We start from the raw sequence: 15,192 nt of genomic DNA on the forward strand, positions 1-15,192 counted from the left end.
GGCATGGTCTGAGATAGTAATTGCCGAATATTCCGTGTTCTTTACCTCCCCGATACAATCCCTGCTTAGAACAAAGAAGTCTATCCTAGAATATACTTTATGGACGTGCGAGTAAAACGGGTAGTCCCTTCCTGTCGGCTGTCTATCTCTCCAGGGGTCCACTGCCCCCATTTGCTCCATAAACCCTTTCAGCTCCCTTGCCATTGCTGGGAGTCTACCCATTCTGGGACACGACCGATCCAGCGCCGGATCAAGGACCATGTTAAAGTCCCGCCCCCCCCCCCCCCCCCCCCCCCCCCCCCCATTATTAGCCTACGAGAGTCCACGTCCGGGATCTTCCCCAGCACTCTTTTAATAAAGTCCATGTCATCCCAGTTCGGGGCATATATATTCACCAGCACCACCCTTCTCCCCTCCAGTCTGCCCCTCAGGTATCTGCCCCCCCTGTCTGCGGCTATGCCCTCCGCCTCAAATTGCACCCGCTTGTTGTTCATGATTGCCACCCCCCTGGACTTCGAGTCCAAGTCCGAGTGGAAGACCTGGCTAATCCAGCCCTTCCTTAGCCTAGTCTGGTCAGACACTTTCAGATGCGTCTCCTGCAACATAATTACGTCCGCCCTCAGAGCCCGCAAGTGCGCGAACACCTGCGCCCTCTTAACCGGCCCATTCAGTCCCCCGACATTCCAGGGATCAGCCCCCCCCACCTAGCAACATCCCCCGATAACCCCACCCCAGCCATCCACTGGCTGTATTCTCCCCCCCTCCACCTGACTCCCTTGTCTAGCCAATCTGCTAGCCCGGTGACTCATCACTCGGCGTCCCCCTGTCTCATTCCCATTGTTTCCCCGTCCTCATCCCCACTCCCCGGCGCCCCATCCCCCTCTCCAACCCACTGGAGCAAACGCACTGGCACAGACAAGGCATGAACATCAGTAAAACAAAAACCCCCCAACCCACGCCCTTAACCCCCCCTTGCTGACCGGCCACCCTTAGTTACCATACCGGCTCCAGTGCCCTCAGCGAGCCCAACAAAAAGTAAAGATCCGCACGAAAAGGAAAAAACAGAAAAAAAGAGGAAGAAAACAAAAACAAAAGAAAAACCCAGTAACCAAAAACAAAGGGAAGAGTCCCAAATGTTCCGCTTGGCACCTTTAACCCAGGAAACCATTGAACAGCGGTCCAGGCACATTCGGCGTCCCTTCATACGATAGTTCTCGGGTCCTACTTCGCGCCCGTGGGACCTCTTTTCGGGACCAGCCCCTGATCCCTCGCAAAGTCCATCGCTTCTTCAGGCTCGGAGAAGTAGTGGTGTTGACCCTGATGCGTGACCCATAGGCGAGCCGGGAACAGCAGACCAAACTTCACGTGCTTCTTTAACAGCACCTCCTTGACATTCTTAAAGGCTGCTCGCCGCCGAGCCACCTCCTGGCTTAGGTCCTGATAAATACGGAGAACACTGTTGTACCACGTGCTGCTCCTGGCGCTCTTTGCCCACCGCAGCACCCGCTCCTTGTCCACGAACCTGTGGAACCTAATCACCATCGGGCGGAGGGGTCCGCCCGGCCGCCCCTGCCTCGCCTGCACTCGGTGTGCCCCCTCCAGCTCCGGCGGTCACGGAAAGGCTTCGGCCCCCATCAGCTGCTTCAGCAGGTCTGCTACAAATGCTGCGGCATCAGCTCCCTCAGCCCAATCCGGGAGGCCGACCATCCTCAGGTTGTTCCTGCGGGCTCTATTCTCCAACTCCTCCACTCTGTCCAGCAATCTTCTTTGCCGCTCCTTCAGCCCGTCAACTTCTAACGCCGCAACCATCTGCGCATCCGCCTGCCCCTCCACCGCCTCTCCCAGCTCCTTAACTTTAATATCTTGCGCATCCAGCCTCTGATTCAGCTGATCCACTGCCTTCTGAAGTGCAGGTTGTCCCGTTTCAGTGACTCAAAACTGGTTTTCATCACCTGGAGCATGTTATCCAGCGCCTGCTGGATTGCTGAGTCCGAGGTCCGTGTGTCCGCCATCTTAGGTTCCAGGTCAGCTTCCTCTGCTCCTTGCCTTTGTCCCTTTCTCTCTCTCTTCCTCTGCTTCCTGGACTCCCGCGGTTCCGTAGATTGCAGCCCGCTCTCCAGCACTTTCGCGGCCGCCTTTTTGCCACTCCGTGGTCCCGCTATCGCAGGGAATCCGCCCCTAAAGCCCCGTCGAAGTGAGAGCCCGTCGAATGTGTGGCTCACTCGAACATCGCCGCCACCGGAAGTCCACTCGGTGCAGATTTAATGGGCAGAATGGCTTCCTTCTGCACTGTCGGGATTCTCACGATTGAATGTGCAGCTCCTTTGGAATTTAACTCTGGCCATAGTGGAAATGGAACTAAACTCACTGGTCCAGCATCATAATAACTACACCGCAATACTATATTATCCTACTGGAGTAAGCTCAAATTCTGGTTAGCAGTAGACCAATATTAATGTTGTGTACTGCCGAACAACTTTTCAAATCCCTTTCACAGAGCCCCACGAAGCAGAATTTTAAACAAACCCCTCCTCACTGCAGAGGGAAAAAATATTGAAAAGGGTGGGGAGGAAAAAGTACTGATGGGAGGATATTAAACATTGATTTAGCAAATAAACAATCACATGAAGATCTGGAACAGGAATAAGGTTAGAAATGCTTCAGGCTCTATTGGATAAAATGTGATGCAGAGACAAGGAACTTACAGCATTTTTGCCCATACGTCGAACCAAGTCACGGGGCATCAGCGAGCGGTCTTCTAGTTTCAGCTATAAAGGAAAAACAAAGGAATTTATAATAATCTTGTGTGATCTTTATTATTGCCACAAGTAGGCTTACATTAACACTGCAATGAAGTTACTGTGAAAACCCCCAAGTCGCCACATTCCAACGCCTGTTCAGGTACACAGAGGGAGAATTCCTGGGTCCAATCATGTTTAGCCGATATAAAGGATGTGGCAGCACTGATCGGTTAGCTGTCGATTTACTTAGCTCTATCACTTAGAGCCTAAGTTGAAGGGGAACCGGCGAAGGAGACCCAAGGAGTTTGAGTGAAGACAGGCATCCAGCAGAGGGCAGCAGAGCAGAGCTACTGATCAGCTGTTCTGGGGGAATTTGCATACGTGCAGTGCGGACAGCCTAAGTTGAAGGTGGTTTGTGGAGGGGCTGTTGGCAAGTGACAGTTAAACCCAAAACACTTCGTGAGTGTTTCCCACCCTACCTCCTCCTCTAACCAACCCCCCCACCCCACGGTGGTTGGGAAGCGGGAGCAGGGGCCTGTCGTGAAGGTGAGTGAGTGCCTTTAAATTTGCTTAACTTTCAGCGGGAGCAGGGTTTGAGGTAATATCAGGTAAGCTCTTCCTTTCATTTTCTTTTTCTTGTTCTTTTTTAATCTAGAGGTGATGTCAGGGAAGGCGGTACAATGCTCCTCCTGCAGAATGTTTAAGGTGAGGGACGCCGTCAGTGACCCTGCTGATTTCATCTGTGGGAAGTGCACCCAACTCCAGCTCCTCAAAAACCGTGTTAGGGACCTGGAGCTTGAGCTGGATGAACTTCGGATCATTCGGGAGGCAGAGGGGGTCATAGATAGGAGCTTCAGGGAAGTAGTTACACCAAAGACTGGAGATAGATGGGTAACTGTAAGAGGGACTGGGAAGAACCAGTCAGTGCAGGGACCCCCTGCGGTCGTTCCCCTGAGTAACAAGTATACCGTTTTGGATACTTGTGGGGGGGACGACTTACCAGGGGTAAGCCATGGGGTACAGGCCTCTGGCACGGAGTCTGTCCCTGTTGCTCAGAAGGGAAGGGGGGAGAGGAGTAGAACATTAGTAATTGGGGACTCAATAGTCAGGGGCACAGATAGGAGATTTTGTGGGAGCGAGAGAGACTCACGTTTGGTATGTTGCCTCCCAGGTGCAAGGGTAAGTGATGTCTCGGATCGTGTTTTCCGGGTCCTTAAGGGGGAGGGGGAGCAGCCCCCAGTCGTAGTCCACATTGGCACTAACGACATAGGTAGGAAAGGGGACAAGGATGTCAGGCAGGCCTTTAGGGAGCTAGGATGGAAGCTCAGAGCGAGAACAAACAGAGTTGTTATCTCTGGGTTGTTGCCCGTGCCACGTGATAGTGAGATGAGGAATAGGGAGAGAGAGCAATTAAACACGTGGCTACAGGGATGGTGCAGGCAGGAGGGATTCAGATTTCTGGATAACTGGGGCTCTTTCTGGGGAAGGTGGGACCTCTATAGACAGGATGGTCTACATCTGAACCTGAGGGGCACCAATATCCTGGGGGGGGAGATTTGTTAGTGCTCTTTGGGGGGGTTTAAACTAATTCAGCAGGGGCATGGGAACCTGGATTGTAGTTTTGGGGTACGGGAGATTGAGAGTATGGAGGTCAGGAGCACAGATTTGACTTCGCAGGAGGGTGCCAGTGTTCAGGTAGGTGATTTGAAGTGTGTCTACTTCAATGCCAGGAGTATACGAAATAAGGTAGGGGAACTGGCAGCATGGGTTGGTACCTGGGACTTCGACGTTGTGGCCATTTCAGAGACATGGATAGAGCAGGGACAGGAATGGTTGTTGCAGGTTCCGGGGTTTAGGTGTTTTAGTAAGCTCAGAGAAGGGGGCAAAAGAGGGGGAGGTGTGGCGCTGCTAGTCAAGGACAGTATTACGGTGGCGGAAAGGATGCTAGATGGGGACTCTTCTTCTGAGGTAGTATGGGCTGAGGTTAGAAACAGGAAAGGAGAGGTCACCCTGTTGGGAGTTTTCTGTAGGCCACCTAATAGTTCTAGGGATGTAGAGGAAAGGATGGCGAAGATGATTCTGGAAAAGAGCGAAAGTAACAGGGTAGTTGTTATGGGAGACTTTAACTTTCCAAATATTGACTGGAAAATATATAGTTCGAGTACATTAGATGGGTCGTTCTTTGTACAATGTGTGCAGGAGGGTTTCCTGACACAATATGTTGACAGGCCAACAAGAGGCGAGGCCACATTGGATTTGGTTTTGGGTAATGAACCAGGCCAGGTGTTAGATCTGGAGGTAGGTGAGCACTTTGGAAACAGTGACCACAATTCAGTGACCTTTACGTTAGTGATGGAAAGGGATAAGTATACCCCGCAGGGCAAGAGTTATAGCTGGGGGAAGGGCAATTATGATGCCATTAGACATGACTTAGGATGTGTTGGTTGGAGAAGTAGGCTGCAAGGGTTGGGCACACTGGATATGTGGAGCTTGTTCAAGGAACAGCTATTGCATGTTCTTGATAAGTACGTACCAGTCAGGCAGGGAGGAAGGGGTCGAGCGAGGGAACCGTGGTTTACCAAAGAAGTGGAATCTCTTGTTAAGAGGAAGAAGGAGGCCTATGTGAAGATGAGGCATGAAGTTTCAGTTGGGGCGCTTGATAGTTACAAGGAAGCGAGGAAGGATCTAAAGAGAGAGCTGAGACGAGCAAGGAGGGGACATGAGAAGTCTTTGGCAGGTAGGATCAAGGAAAACCCAAAAGCTTTCTATAGGTATGTCAGGAATAAAAGAATGACTAGGGTAAGAGTAGGGCCAGTCAAGGACAGTGGTGGGAAGTTGTGTGTGGAGGCTGAGGAGATAAGCGAGATACTAAATGAATACTTTTCGTCAGTATTCACTCAAGAAAAAGATAATATTGTGGAGGAGAATGCTGAGACCCAGGCTATTAGAATAGATGGCATTGAGGTGCGTAGGGAAGAAGTGTTGGCAATTCTGGACAAGGTGAAAATAGATAAGTCCCCGGGGCCTGATGGGATTTATCCTAGGATTCTCTGGGAAGCCAGGGAAGAGATTGCTGAGCCTTTGGCTTTGATTTTTAGGTCATCATTGGCTACAGGAATAGTGCCAGAGGACTGGAGGATAGCAAATGTGGTCCCTTTGTTCAAGAAGGGGAGTAGAGATAACCCCGGTAACTATAGGCCGGTGAGCCTAACGTCTGTGGTGGGTAAGGTCTTGGAGAGGATTATAAAAGATACGATTTATAATCATCGAGATAGGAATAATATGATTAGGGATAGTCAGCATGGTTTTGTGAAGGGTAGGTCATGCCTCACAAACCTTATCGAGTTCTTTGAGAAGGTCACTGAACAGGTAGACGTGGGTAGAGCAGTTGATGTGGTGTATATGGATTTCAGTAAAGCGTTTGATAAGGTTCCCCACGGTCGGCTATTGCAGAAAATACGGAGGCTGGGGATTGAGGGTGATTTAGAGATGTGGATCAGAAATTGGCTAGTTGAAAGAAGACAGAGTGGTAGTTGATGGGAAATGTTCAGAATGGAGTTCAGTTACGAGTGGCGTACCACAAGGATCTGTCCTGGGGCCGTTGCTGTTTGTCATTTTTATAAATGACCTAGAGGAGGGCGCAGAAGGATGGGTGAGTAAATTTGCAGACGACACTAAAGTCGGTGGAGTTGTAGACAGTGCGGAAGGATGTTGCAGGTTACAGAGGGACATAGATAAGCTGCAGAGCTGGGCTGAGAGGTGGCAAATGGAGTTTAATGTGGAGAAGTGTGAGGTGATTCACTTTGGAAAGAATAACAGGAATGCGGAATATTTGGCTAATGGTAAAATTCTTGGTAGTGTGGATGAGCAGAGGGATCTCGGTGTCCATGTACATAGATCCCTGAAAGTTGCCACCCAGGTTGATAGGGTTGTGAAGAAGGCCTATGGTGTGTTGGCCTTTATTGGTAGAGGGATTGAGTTCCGGAGCCATGAGGCCATGTTGAAGTTGTACAAAACTCTAGTACGGCCGCATTTGGAGTATTGCGTACAGTTCTGGTCGCCTCATTATAGGAAGGATGTGGAAGCTTTGGAACGGGTGCAGAGGAGATTTACCAGGATGTTGCCTGGTATGGAGGGAAAATCTTATGAGGAAAGGCTGATGGACTTGAGGTTGTTTTCGTTAGAGAGAAGAAGGTTAAGAGGTGACTTAATAGAGGCATACAAAATGATCAGAGGGTTAGATAGGGTGGACAGCGAGAGCCTTCTCCCGCGGATGGAGGTGGCTAGCACGAGGGGACATAGCCTTAAATTGAGGGGTAATAGATATAGGACAGAGGTCAGAGGTGGGTTTTTTACGCAAAGAGTGGTGAGGCTGTGGAATGCCCTACCTGCAACAGTAGTGAACTCGCCAACATTGAGGGCATTTAAAAATTTATTGGATAAGCATATGGATGATGAGGGCATAGTGTAGGTTAGATGGCCTTTATTTTTTTTTTCCATGTCGGTGCAACATCGAGGGCCGAAGGGCCTGTTCTGCGCTGTATCGTTCTATGTTCTATGTTCTACTTGCTGCATATACTGTTCAGTATTCCGGTGCTGTAGCTTCACTACGTTAGCATCTCATTTTTAGGTATGCATGGTGCTGCTCCTGGCATGTCCTCCTGCACTTCATTGAAGCAGGGTTGATCACCTGGTAGAGTGGGGGATATACCAGGCCATGAGTACATGGTGATTGTGAATGAGTACAATTCTGCTGCTGATGCCCCAGAGCATCTCTTGGCTGCCCAGAGAGTCATAAGAGATCTACAGCACAAAAAAGACCTTTCAGCCCATTGCGTCTGCACTGGTCAAAAACAACCACCTAACTATACTAATCCCATTTTCCAGCACTTGGCCCATAGCCTTGTCTGCCCTGGGCCCATAGCCTTGTCTGCCCTGGCATCACAAGTGCACATCTAAATGTTTCTTAAATGTTATGACGGTCTCTATCTCCACCACCTTTTCAGGCAGCGAGTTCCAGACTCCCACCACCCTCTGGGTAAAACAGTTTTCCCCTCTAAACTTGGGCAGCACAGTAGCACAAGTGGCTTCACAGCGCCAGGGTCCCAGGTTCGATTCCCCACTGGGTCACTGTCTGTGCAGAGTCTGCACGTTCTCCCAGTGTCTGCGTGGGTTTCCTCCAGGTACTCCGGTTTCCTCCCACAGTCCAAAGATGTGCAGGTTAGGTGGATTGGCTATGTCCTTAATGTCCAAAAAGGTGAGGAGGGGTTATTGGATTATGGGGATAGGGTGGAAGTGAGGGCTTAAGTGGGATCGGTGCAGACTCGATGGGCCGAATGGCCTCCTTCTGCACTGTATCTTCTATGTTCTAAACCTCCTTCACCTTACCTCAAATCTATGTCCTCTGGTCATTGATCCCTCCACCTGACTACTCTATCTATGCCCCTCATAATTTTATACATCTTAAATCATGCCTCCCGTCCTCATCATCCAAGGAAAACAGCTCCAATCTAACCAATTTCTCATCATACTTAAAAGCACTCCACCCCCAGGCAACATCCTGGTAAATCTCCTTTCCAGTTCTATCACATCCTTCCTTTCATGTGGATTCCACAACTGCACACAATACTCTAGCTGTGGGCTAACTAACTTTTTGTACAGTTCCAGCATAACCTTCCTACTCTTAAATTCTAGCCTTGGCTAATAAATGCAAGTATACCATGTGCCTTCTTAACCTCTGTGTCCACCTGTTGTGCTACCTTAAGGAACGGGTGTACATGCACACCAAGGTCCGCTCTGATCCTCGACGCTTCCCAGGGTCCTGCCGTTTATCATGCCTGGTTTGTCCTGCCCAAGTACATCACCTCATTTATCCAGTTTGAATTCCATTTTGCCACTGATCCGGCCATCTGACCAGCCCGTCAATATCCTCCTGTAATCGAAGGCTTTCCTCCTCACTGTTTACCACCCCACCAATTTTCATTTCAGTCGTGAACTTACTGATAATCCGTCCGACATTCAAGTCAAAATTATTTATATAAACCACAGGCAGCAAGGGCCCCAACACTGATCCCTGCGTGACCCCAATGAACACGGGCTTCGAAGCAGAAAAACACCCCTCAACCATCACCCTCTGATTCCTGCCACTTGGCCAATTCTGAATCCAATTTTCCAAATTTCCTTCGATTCCATGGGCTCTTACCTTTGTTATCAATCTCCTGTTTGGGACCTCATCAAAAGACTTGCCAAGTCCAAATAGACTACGTCAAGTGTATTATTCTCATCTACATACCTGGTCAACTCTTTGAAAAATTCAATCAAGTTGGTCACACATGACCTCCCTTTATTCCGATCCCAGACCATACCTTAACCTTGGCTAGGATACAGAACCAAAACCCCAATATTTTAGTTTCTTTGTAAGACTGTGCAGAAAGAATAATTCACTGCAGGAGTGATTATAGGAAAAAAAAATAGGGCTTTGGTATATCTAAAACAGAATTTTATTATGAATAAAATATTAAACATTTTAACTTTACACCTGAAAAGAGCAGTTTATAATTACCCTTAACCACTACTACCTGAAAATTGCCAGTACCACTGTTATTTCCTCCCTTGCCTCACTCAATAGTCTGGGATGCATTGCATCTGGCCCTGGATATTGATCTACTTTTAATCCTGCCAGACCACTCGGAACCTCCTCTCTGTCTGTGTTGATTTATCAATTTTATTACAGAACTTCTCCCAGATTTCCATACCCACATCGTCCCTCTCACTAGTGAACACCGACTCAAAATGTTCATTTGAACCCCTGCCGATGTCCTCCGGCTCTGTATACAAATTACCACTGTGGTCCTTAATGGGTCCTATCCTTTCCCTAGTCATCCTTTTATGCTTAATGTACTTGTAAAACAAGTACTTTACATGCCAATATTCTTTCACATTCCCTTTTTGCTCTAATTTCCTTTTCAAGTTCTCTCTTGCACATTCTAAATGCCTCTAGGGTTTCTGCTGCTTTGAGCCCTCAACATATGCCATAACCCTCCCGTGTCATCCACAGTTTAGAGCTTTGAGTTCAGGTCCACCCTTGTCCTTTTCCAGAACAATCTTGAATCCAAAGGAGCTATGATCACTGTCTGCGAAATGCTCCCTCTTTTGTCGGACCTTTCAGGTACTGGCTTAAAAAGTTCTGAACGCATTTTAAGAATTCCACTCCCTCTAAATTTTTCACACTACGACTACTTCAGTTAATGTTGGAGAAGTGAAAGGATGTGAGGAAAATCCTTTTTACCCAGAGGGTGGTGAGAATTTGGGATTCGTGGCAGAGACACTCATAACATTCAGAATCATAGAATAGAATCACAGAATCACTACAGTGCAGAAGGTTCACGGCCACGCTCGCTGGTCCCATCGGGGGGGGGGGGGGGGGGGGGGGGGGGGGGGGGGGGGGGGCGAAGGCGCTGGCTGGGCCAATGGTGGAAGTGGGAGGGGTGGACCCTTGGAGGTTCCTGCACCCAAGGGAACGGGAGTACTCGTTTTTCTCAGCAGTCCAAAAGGTACACTCGCGGAGCGACTTTTTTGTGGTGGGAAAAGGCTTTGCTGGTTGGAGTCAAGGGGTCGGAATACTCTGCAATTGCTGGGTCAGATCACGCTCCGCATTGGGTGGATATGGTGCTGGAGAAGGGGGTAGCACAGAGACCAGGGTGGAAACTGGATGTGGGGCTTTTGGGGAATCAAGTGTTCTGTGAGAAAATTGAAACGGTAATTGAGGAATATGTAGGTTTCAACTGTATGGGTGAGGTGTCGAAGGCAGTCGTCTGGGAGTCTCTAAGGCGGTGGTGAGAGGTGAGGTAATTTTGTTTAAGGCCAGGGTAGACAAAGAGGAGGTTGGAGCAGCAGAGGCTAATAGATGAGATGTTGGAGGTAGATAGGAGTTATGCAGAAGATGGGGACCAAGCGAAGCTGGAGAAAAGAGGAAGGAACTACAGGTGAGCTTCGACCGACTGTCCACCAGGAAGGTGGTGCACCAACTGAGACGAGCAAGGGGTGCAGTTTATGAACATGGAGATAAGGTATGTTAGCAGGTCAGCTCTGGAGGGAGACAGCGGCAAGGGAAATTCTTCAGGTGAGGGATAGGGCAGGGGAGTTGGTGGTGGCTCTGGAGCTGATTAACAAGGCTTTTGAGGAGTTTTAAGAGAGGTTGTATAGATCAGAGCCACCCGGAGGAGACCGTGAGATGCAAGAATTTCTAGATAGGTTGGAGTACCCGAGGCTAGGGGAGGGGGACAGGGCTACATTAGAAGGAGCGATAGTGGAGCAGGAGATAAAGGATGCGATTGGGAGAATGCAGTCGGGGAAGGTGGCAGGGCCGGATAGGTTTTCGGTGGAATATTATAAAAAATTCAAGGATATGTTGGCACCCCTGATGGTGGGGATGTTTGAAGAGGTGATAGGGAAGGGGGTGCTGCCACAAACCTTGGGGCAGGCATCGATTTCACTGTTGCTAAAAAAAGATAAGGATCCGACAGAGTGTGGGTCGTATAGGCCCATATCAATTCTGAATGTGGACGCAAAAGTATTGGCAAAGGTACTGGCGGGTAGGCTGGAGGAGTGCCTCCCGAAGGTGATAGGTGAGGATCACAGGGTTCGTGAAAGGGAGGTAGCTGTTTTCGAACATTGGGAGGGTTTTGAACGTCGTTATGGCACCAGCGGAAGGGAAGGAAACAGAGGTGGTTGTGGCATTGGAAGCAGAGAAGGCGTTTGACCAGGTAGAATGGGGGTACCTGATGGCAGTTCTGGAGCGGTTTGGGATTGGACCAAGATTTGTGAACTGGGTAAAGCTATTATATAAGGATCCGAAGGTGAGTGTTCGCACAAACAATATCAGCTCGAGATACTTTTTTTTCTATATCGATGTTCGGGAGCATGGGAAGGAACAGTGCGGGGGGGGGGGGATAGAGCATAGGGTGTCCTTATGTGCCGACGACTTGCTGCTGTATGTGTCGGAACCGAGAGGGTCGATAGGAGGAATATTGGAGCTAGGTGGGATGGTCTCCCTTTGTCACTGGCGGGTCGGGTACAGGCGGTTAAAATGAATGTGTTGCCGTAATTTCTGTTTATTTTTCAATGCCTACCGATTTTCCTGCCAAAGTCTACCTCAGTGTACCGAATAGGCGCCGGAATGTGGCAACTAGGGAATTTTCAAAGTAACGTCATTGCAGTCTCAATGTAAGCCTACTTGTGACATTAATAAAGATTATGTGGCGTTTATGTGCAATCGATTCAGCAGAAAAAAATGGGTGCACCGTGGAATTGTCTCATTCATGTGTGTCGTGTTGCTGAAGAGGTTGGAAACCACTGACTTAGAGGCCCCTTTACCTCGAGGTTATTGATCACTCCTGTTCACTATACATTATCACGGTCTAGGATAGCTGCTCCCTGGTTCGTTCTAGAATGCACTGCTCTAAGAAAACCCTGGTAAACATTATCAACTTGTTTTACAGGCTACATTTAACAATCTGATTTTCCTAATCCACATGTAGATTATTGTGGTACCTTTCTTACTTGCTTCATTTATTACTGCATATATATTCTGTCCTACAGTGCAACTACTGTTAGGTCCCTATAACTACTCCCACAAGCGACCTCTTACTTTTACTATTTCTTATCTCCACTTAACTGATTCTATATTCTAATCTTTAATTAATAAGAGCTAACCCACACCACCTTTCCCAAGCTTTCTGTCATTCCTAGATGTCAAATACCCGTCAACATTTAGATCCCAGTCTTGGTCACCTTTCAACCATGTCTCTTTAGTGCCCATCAGGTCACATATTTATCTGTTAACATCCCAGTTGTTACAAATGCTGTGTGCTGATACATGGTCTTTAACTTTGTTTTGCAATTTTTGTAATCTCCAGCTTTATCTGCATTCTTACAATTGTTTATTCTGTCCCTTTCAGTCACTCGCTGGTAAGCATTGCTCAAATGCTGCCCTACTTTGTTGCTTCTTGGGAAAAGACATTGCCTGGGCTGGATCGTTTCAGCTACCAAGAGACCGAATATGCTGGGGTTGTTTTCCCTGGAGCAGAGTCAGCTGAGAAGTTGGGAGGGGGTGAGAGAAGAGACCTAATTGTGGTGTACAGACCAAGAAAATGAGATTAGAATAGTTAGGTGCCTGATGGTCGACACAAACGGGATGGGCCAAAGGGCCTTTTTTCCTTGTGCTCTTTATATACGTATTAAAAGCCTTGGGGATTTTCCTTAATCCTGTTTGCCAATGACTTTATGTGACGGCACACTCCAAAATAATTGAATAGCCACTGATAGAAGAATCTAGATTTTACTTGCCTAGTGACATAAACACATTTTGAGCAAACACTCTCCAACAATGAATTCTGCTGCACACTCAGCTTTTGTGTGCCAGCTTGTGCAGACTGTCCTGCTCCATCAGCAGCATTTATTGACATCACAGTGAAGTTTCACTATTTGAATTTCATTCTATGGTATCTGAAGCTGCTCAACGCTGACAGAGAGCAGCAAGCCATCCAGGCCTCACACCTATGTGACTATTCAAATAAGCAAATCTAGAGAGGAACACCAAAGTACACAGAGAATTGAGAAAGACAAATAATGCTAAAATAGGAAATAATAAGGTGTGAGATGGGTGCAAGAGGAAGGAGGAAGGTAAAGGTGAAATTAGAATCATTGCACATGCATGTTAATTGTTGAATTCAGCAAAGAAGGACCATGGGATTGATTAAGGGGAAAAACAGTATGAGAGTAAGCTTGCAGGGAATATAAAAACTGACTAACATTTCTTTAGGTATGTGAAGAGAAAAAAGATTGGTGAATCTGTCAGAAACAGGGGAATTTATAATGGGGAACAAATAAATGGCTGACTAACTAAATACACACTTTGGTTCTGTCTTCACAGAGGAGGGCACCAATAACAAATCAGAATGTTGGGGGACATAGGGTTTAGTGAGAGAGGGCAGAACGGAAAGAGAATGGCATTAGTAGAGAAATGGTATTGGGAAATTGATGGGATTGTAGGCCAATAAATCTCCAAGGCCTGATAATCTACATCCCAGAGTACTTAAAGAAGTGGCTCTAGCAATAGTGAATGGATTGGTCGTCATCTTCCAGGATGCTATAGACTCTGGAACAGTTCCTACAGAATGGCGCGTAGCTAATGTAACCCCGCTATTTAAAAAGCGGGGCAGAGAGAAAACAGGGAATTATAGACCAGTAAGCCCGACGTTGGTAGAAGGGAAAATTCTAGAATCCATCATCAAGGATTTTAAGGCAGAGCACTTAGAAAACAGCAGCAGGATTGTAGAGAGTCAAAATGGATTTATGAAAGGGAAATAATGCTTGAGAATTCTATTGGAACTCGAGCATGTAATGAGTAGAGTTGATGAAGGGGAGCCAGTGGATGTGGTTAATTTGGACTTGCTTTTAACAAAGTGCCACATAAGAGGTTAGCACGTAAAAGTAAAGTGCATAGGTCTGGGGTAGTGCATTGAGATGGATAGAAAACAGATTGGCAGACAGGAAACAAAATGTGGGAATAAACAGGCCTTTTTCCAAATGACAGACAGTGACTAGTGGGGTATTGCAAGGATCAGTGCTAGGACTGCAGCTATTCACAATATATATTAACGATTTGCAGGTAACGAAATGTAATATCTCCAGATGTGCAAATGGCACCAAGCTGAGAGGGAGGGTGAGCTATGAGGAGGTTGCAGAGATCCTTCAGTGTGATCTGGGCAAGTTGAGCGAATGGCCAAATGAATGGCAGATGCAGTATAATTTGGATAAATGCGAGGTTATCCACTTAGGTAGCAAAAATGGAAGAGCAGACTATCTGAATGGAAAAACTAGGAAAGGGGAATGTGCAACAAGACCAGAGTGTCCTCATTCATCGCTGAAAGTAAGCATGCAGATGCAACAGGCAACTGGGATGCGGCACTGGAGGACTCGGGATCAAACCCAAGCCCTGGGCCACGGTCTGTGTGGAGTTTTCACAGCTTGCCACGCCCATGACCCAAAGATATGCCGGTTAGGTGGATAGGCCATGCTACACCACACACACACACCCCACCCACAAAAATAATAGATAAAAGGATAAGAGTCTTTGTTTCAGGTGGTGGCCTTCCCACACACCATCCTTCAATACAGGGTGGCAGAGCAGCACAGTGGCTAGCACTGCTGCCTCACAGCACCAGGGACTCAGAGTTAATTCCAATCTTTGGTTACTGTCTGTGTGGAGTTTGCACGTTCTCCCTATTGTCTGCGTGGGATTTCTCCAGGTGCTCCGAATTCCTCCCACAGCCCAAAAAAGTGCAGGTTAGGTAGATTGGCAATGCTCAAGTGCCCCATAGTGTACAAAAGGTTAGGTGGGGCTATGGGATTACAGAGATAGGGCGGGGGAATGGGCTCAGGTGGGGTG

The 15,192-nt window shown here is 47.9% G+C and overlaps 1 protein-coding gene across 1 annotated transcript in view; it reads right to left on the minus strand.

Moving 5' to 3' along the window:
* LOC119953524 ((E3-independent) E2 ubiquitin-conjugating enzyme UBE2O-like) overlaps nt 1-15,192 on the minus strand; it is a 197,595-nt gene that overhangs the window by 152,222 nt on the left and 30,181 nt on the right. The window contains exon 3 of the mRNA XM_038777892.1: nt 2,706-2,768. Coding sequence (XP_038633820.1) covers nt 2,706-2,768 — 63 coding nt within the window. The remainder of the gene's footprint in view (nt 1-2,705; nt 2,769-15,192) is intronic.

This window comes from Scyliorhinus canicula, chromosome 18 (assembly GCF_902713615.1).
Source record: "Scyliorhinus canicula chromosome 18, sScyCan1.1, whole genome shotgun sequence".
Lineage (NCBI taxonomy): Eukaryota > Metazoa > Chordata > Chondrichthyes > Carcharhiniformes > Scyliorhinidae > Scyliorhinus > Scyliorhinus canicula.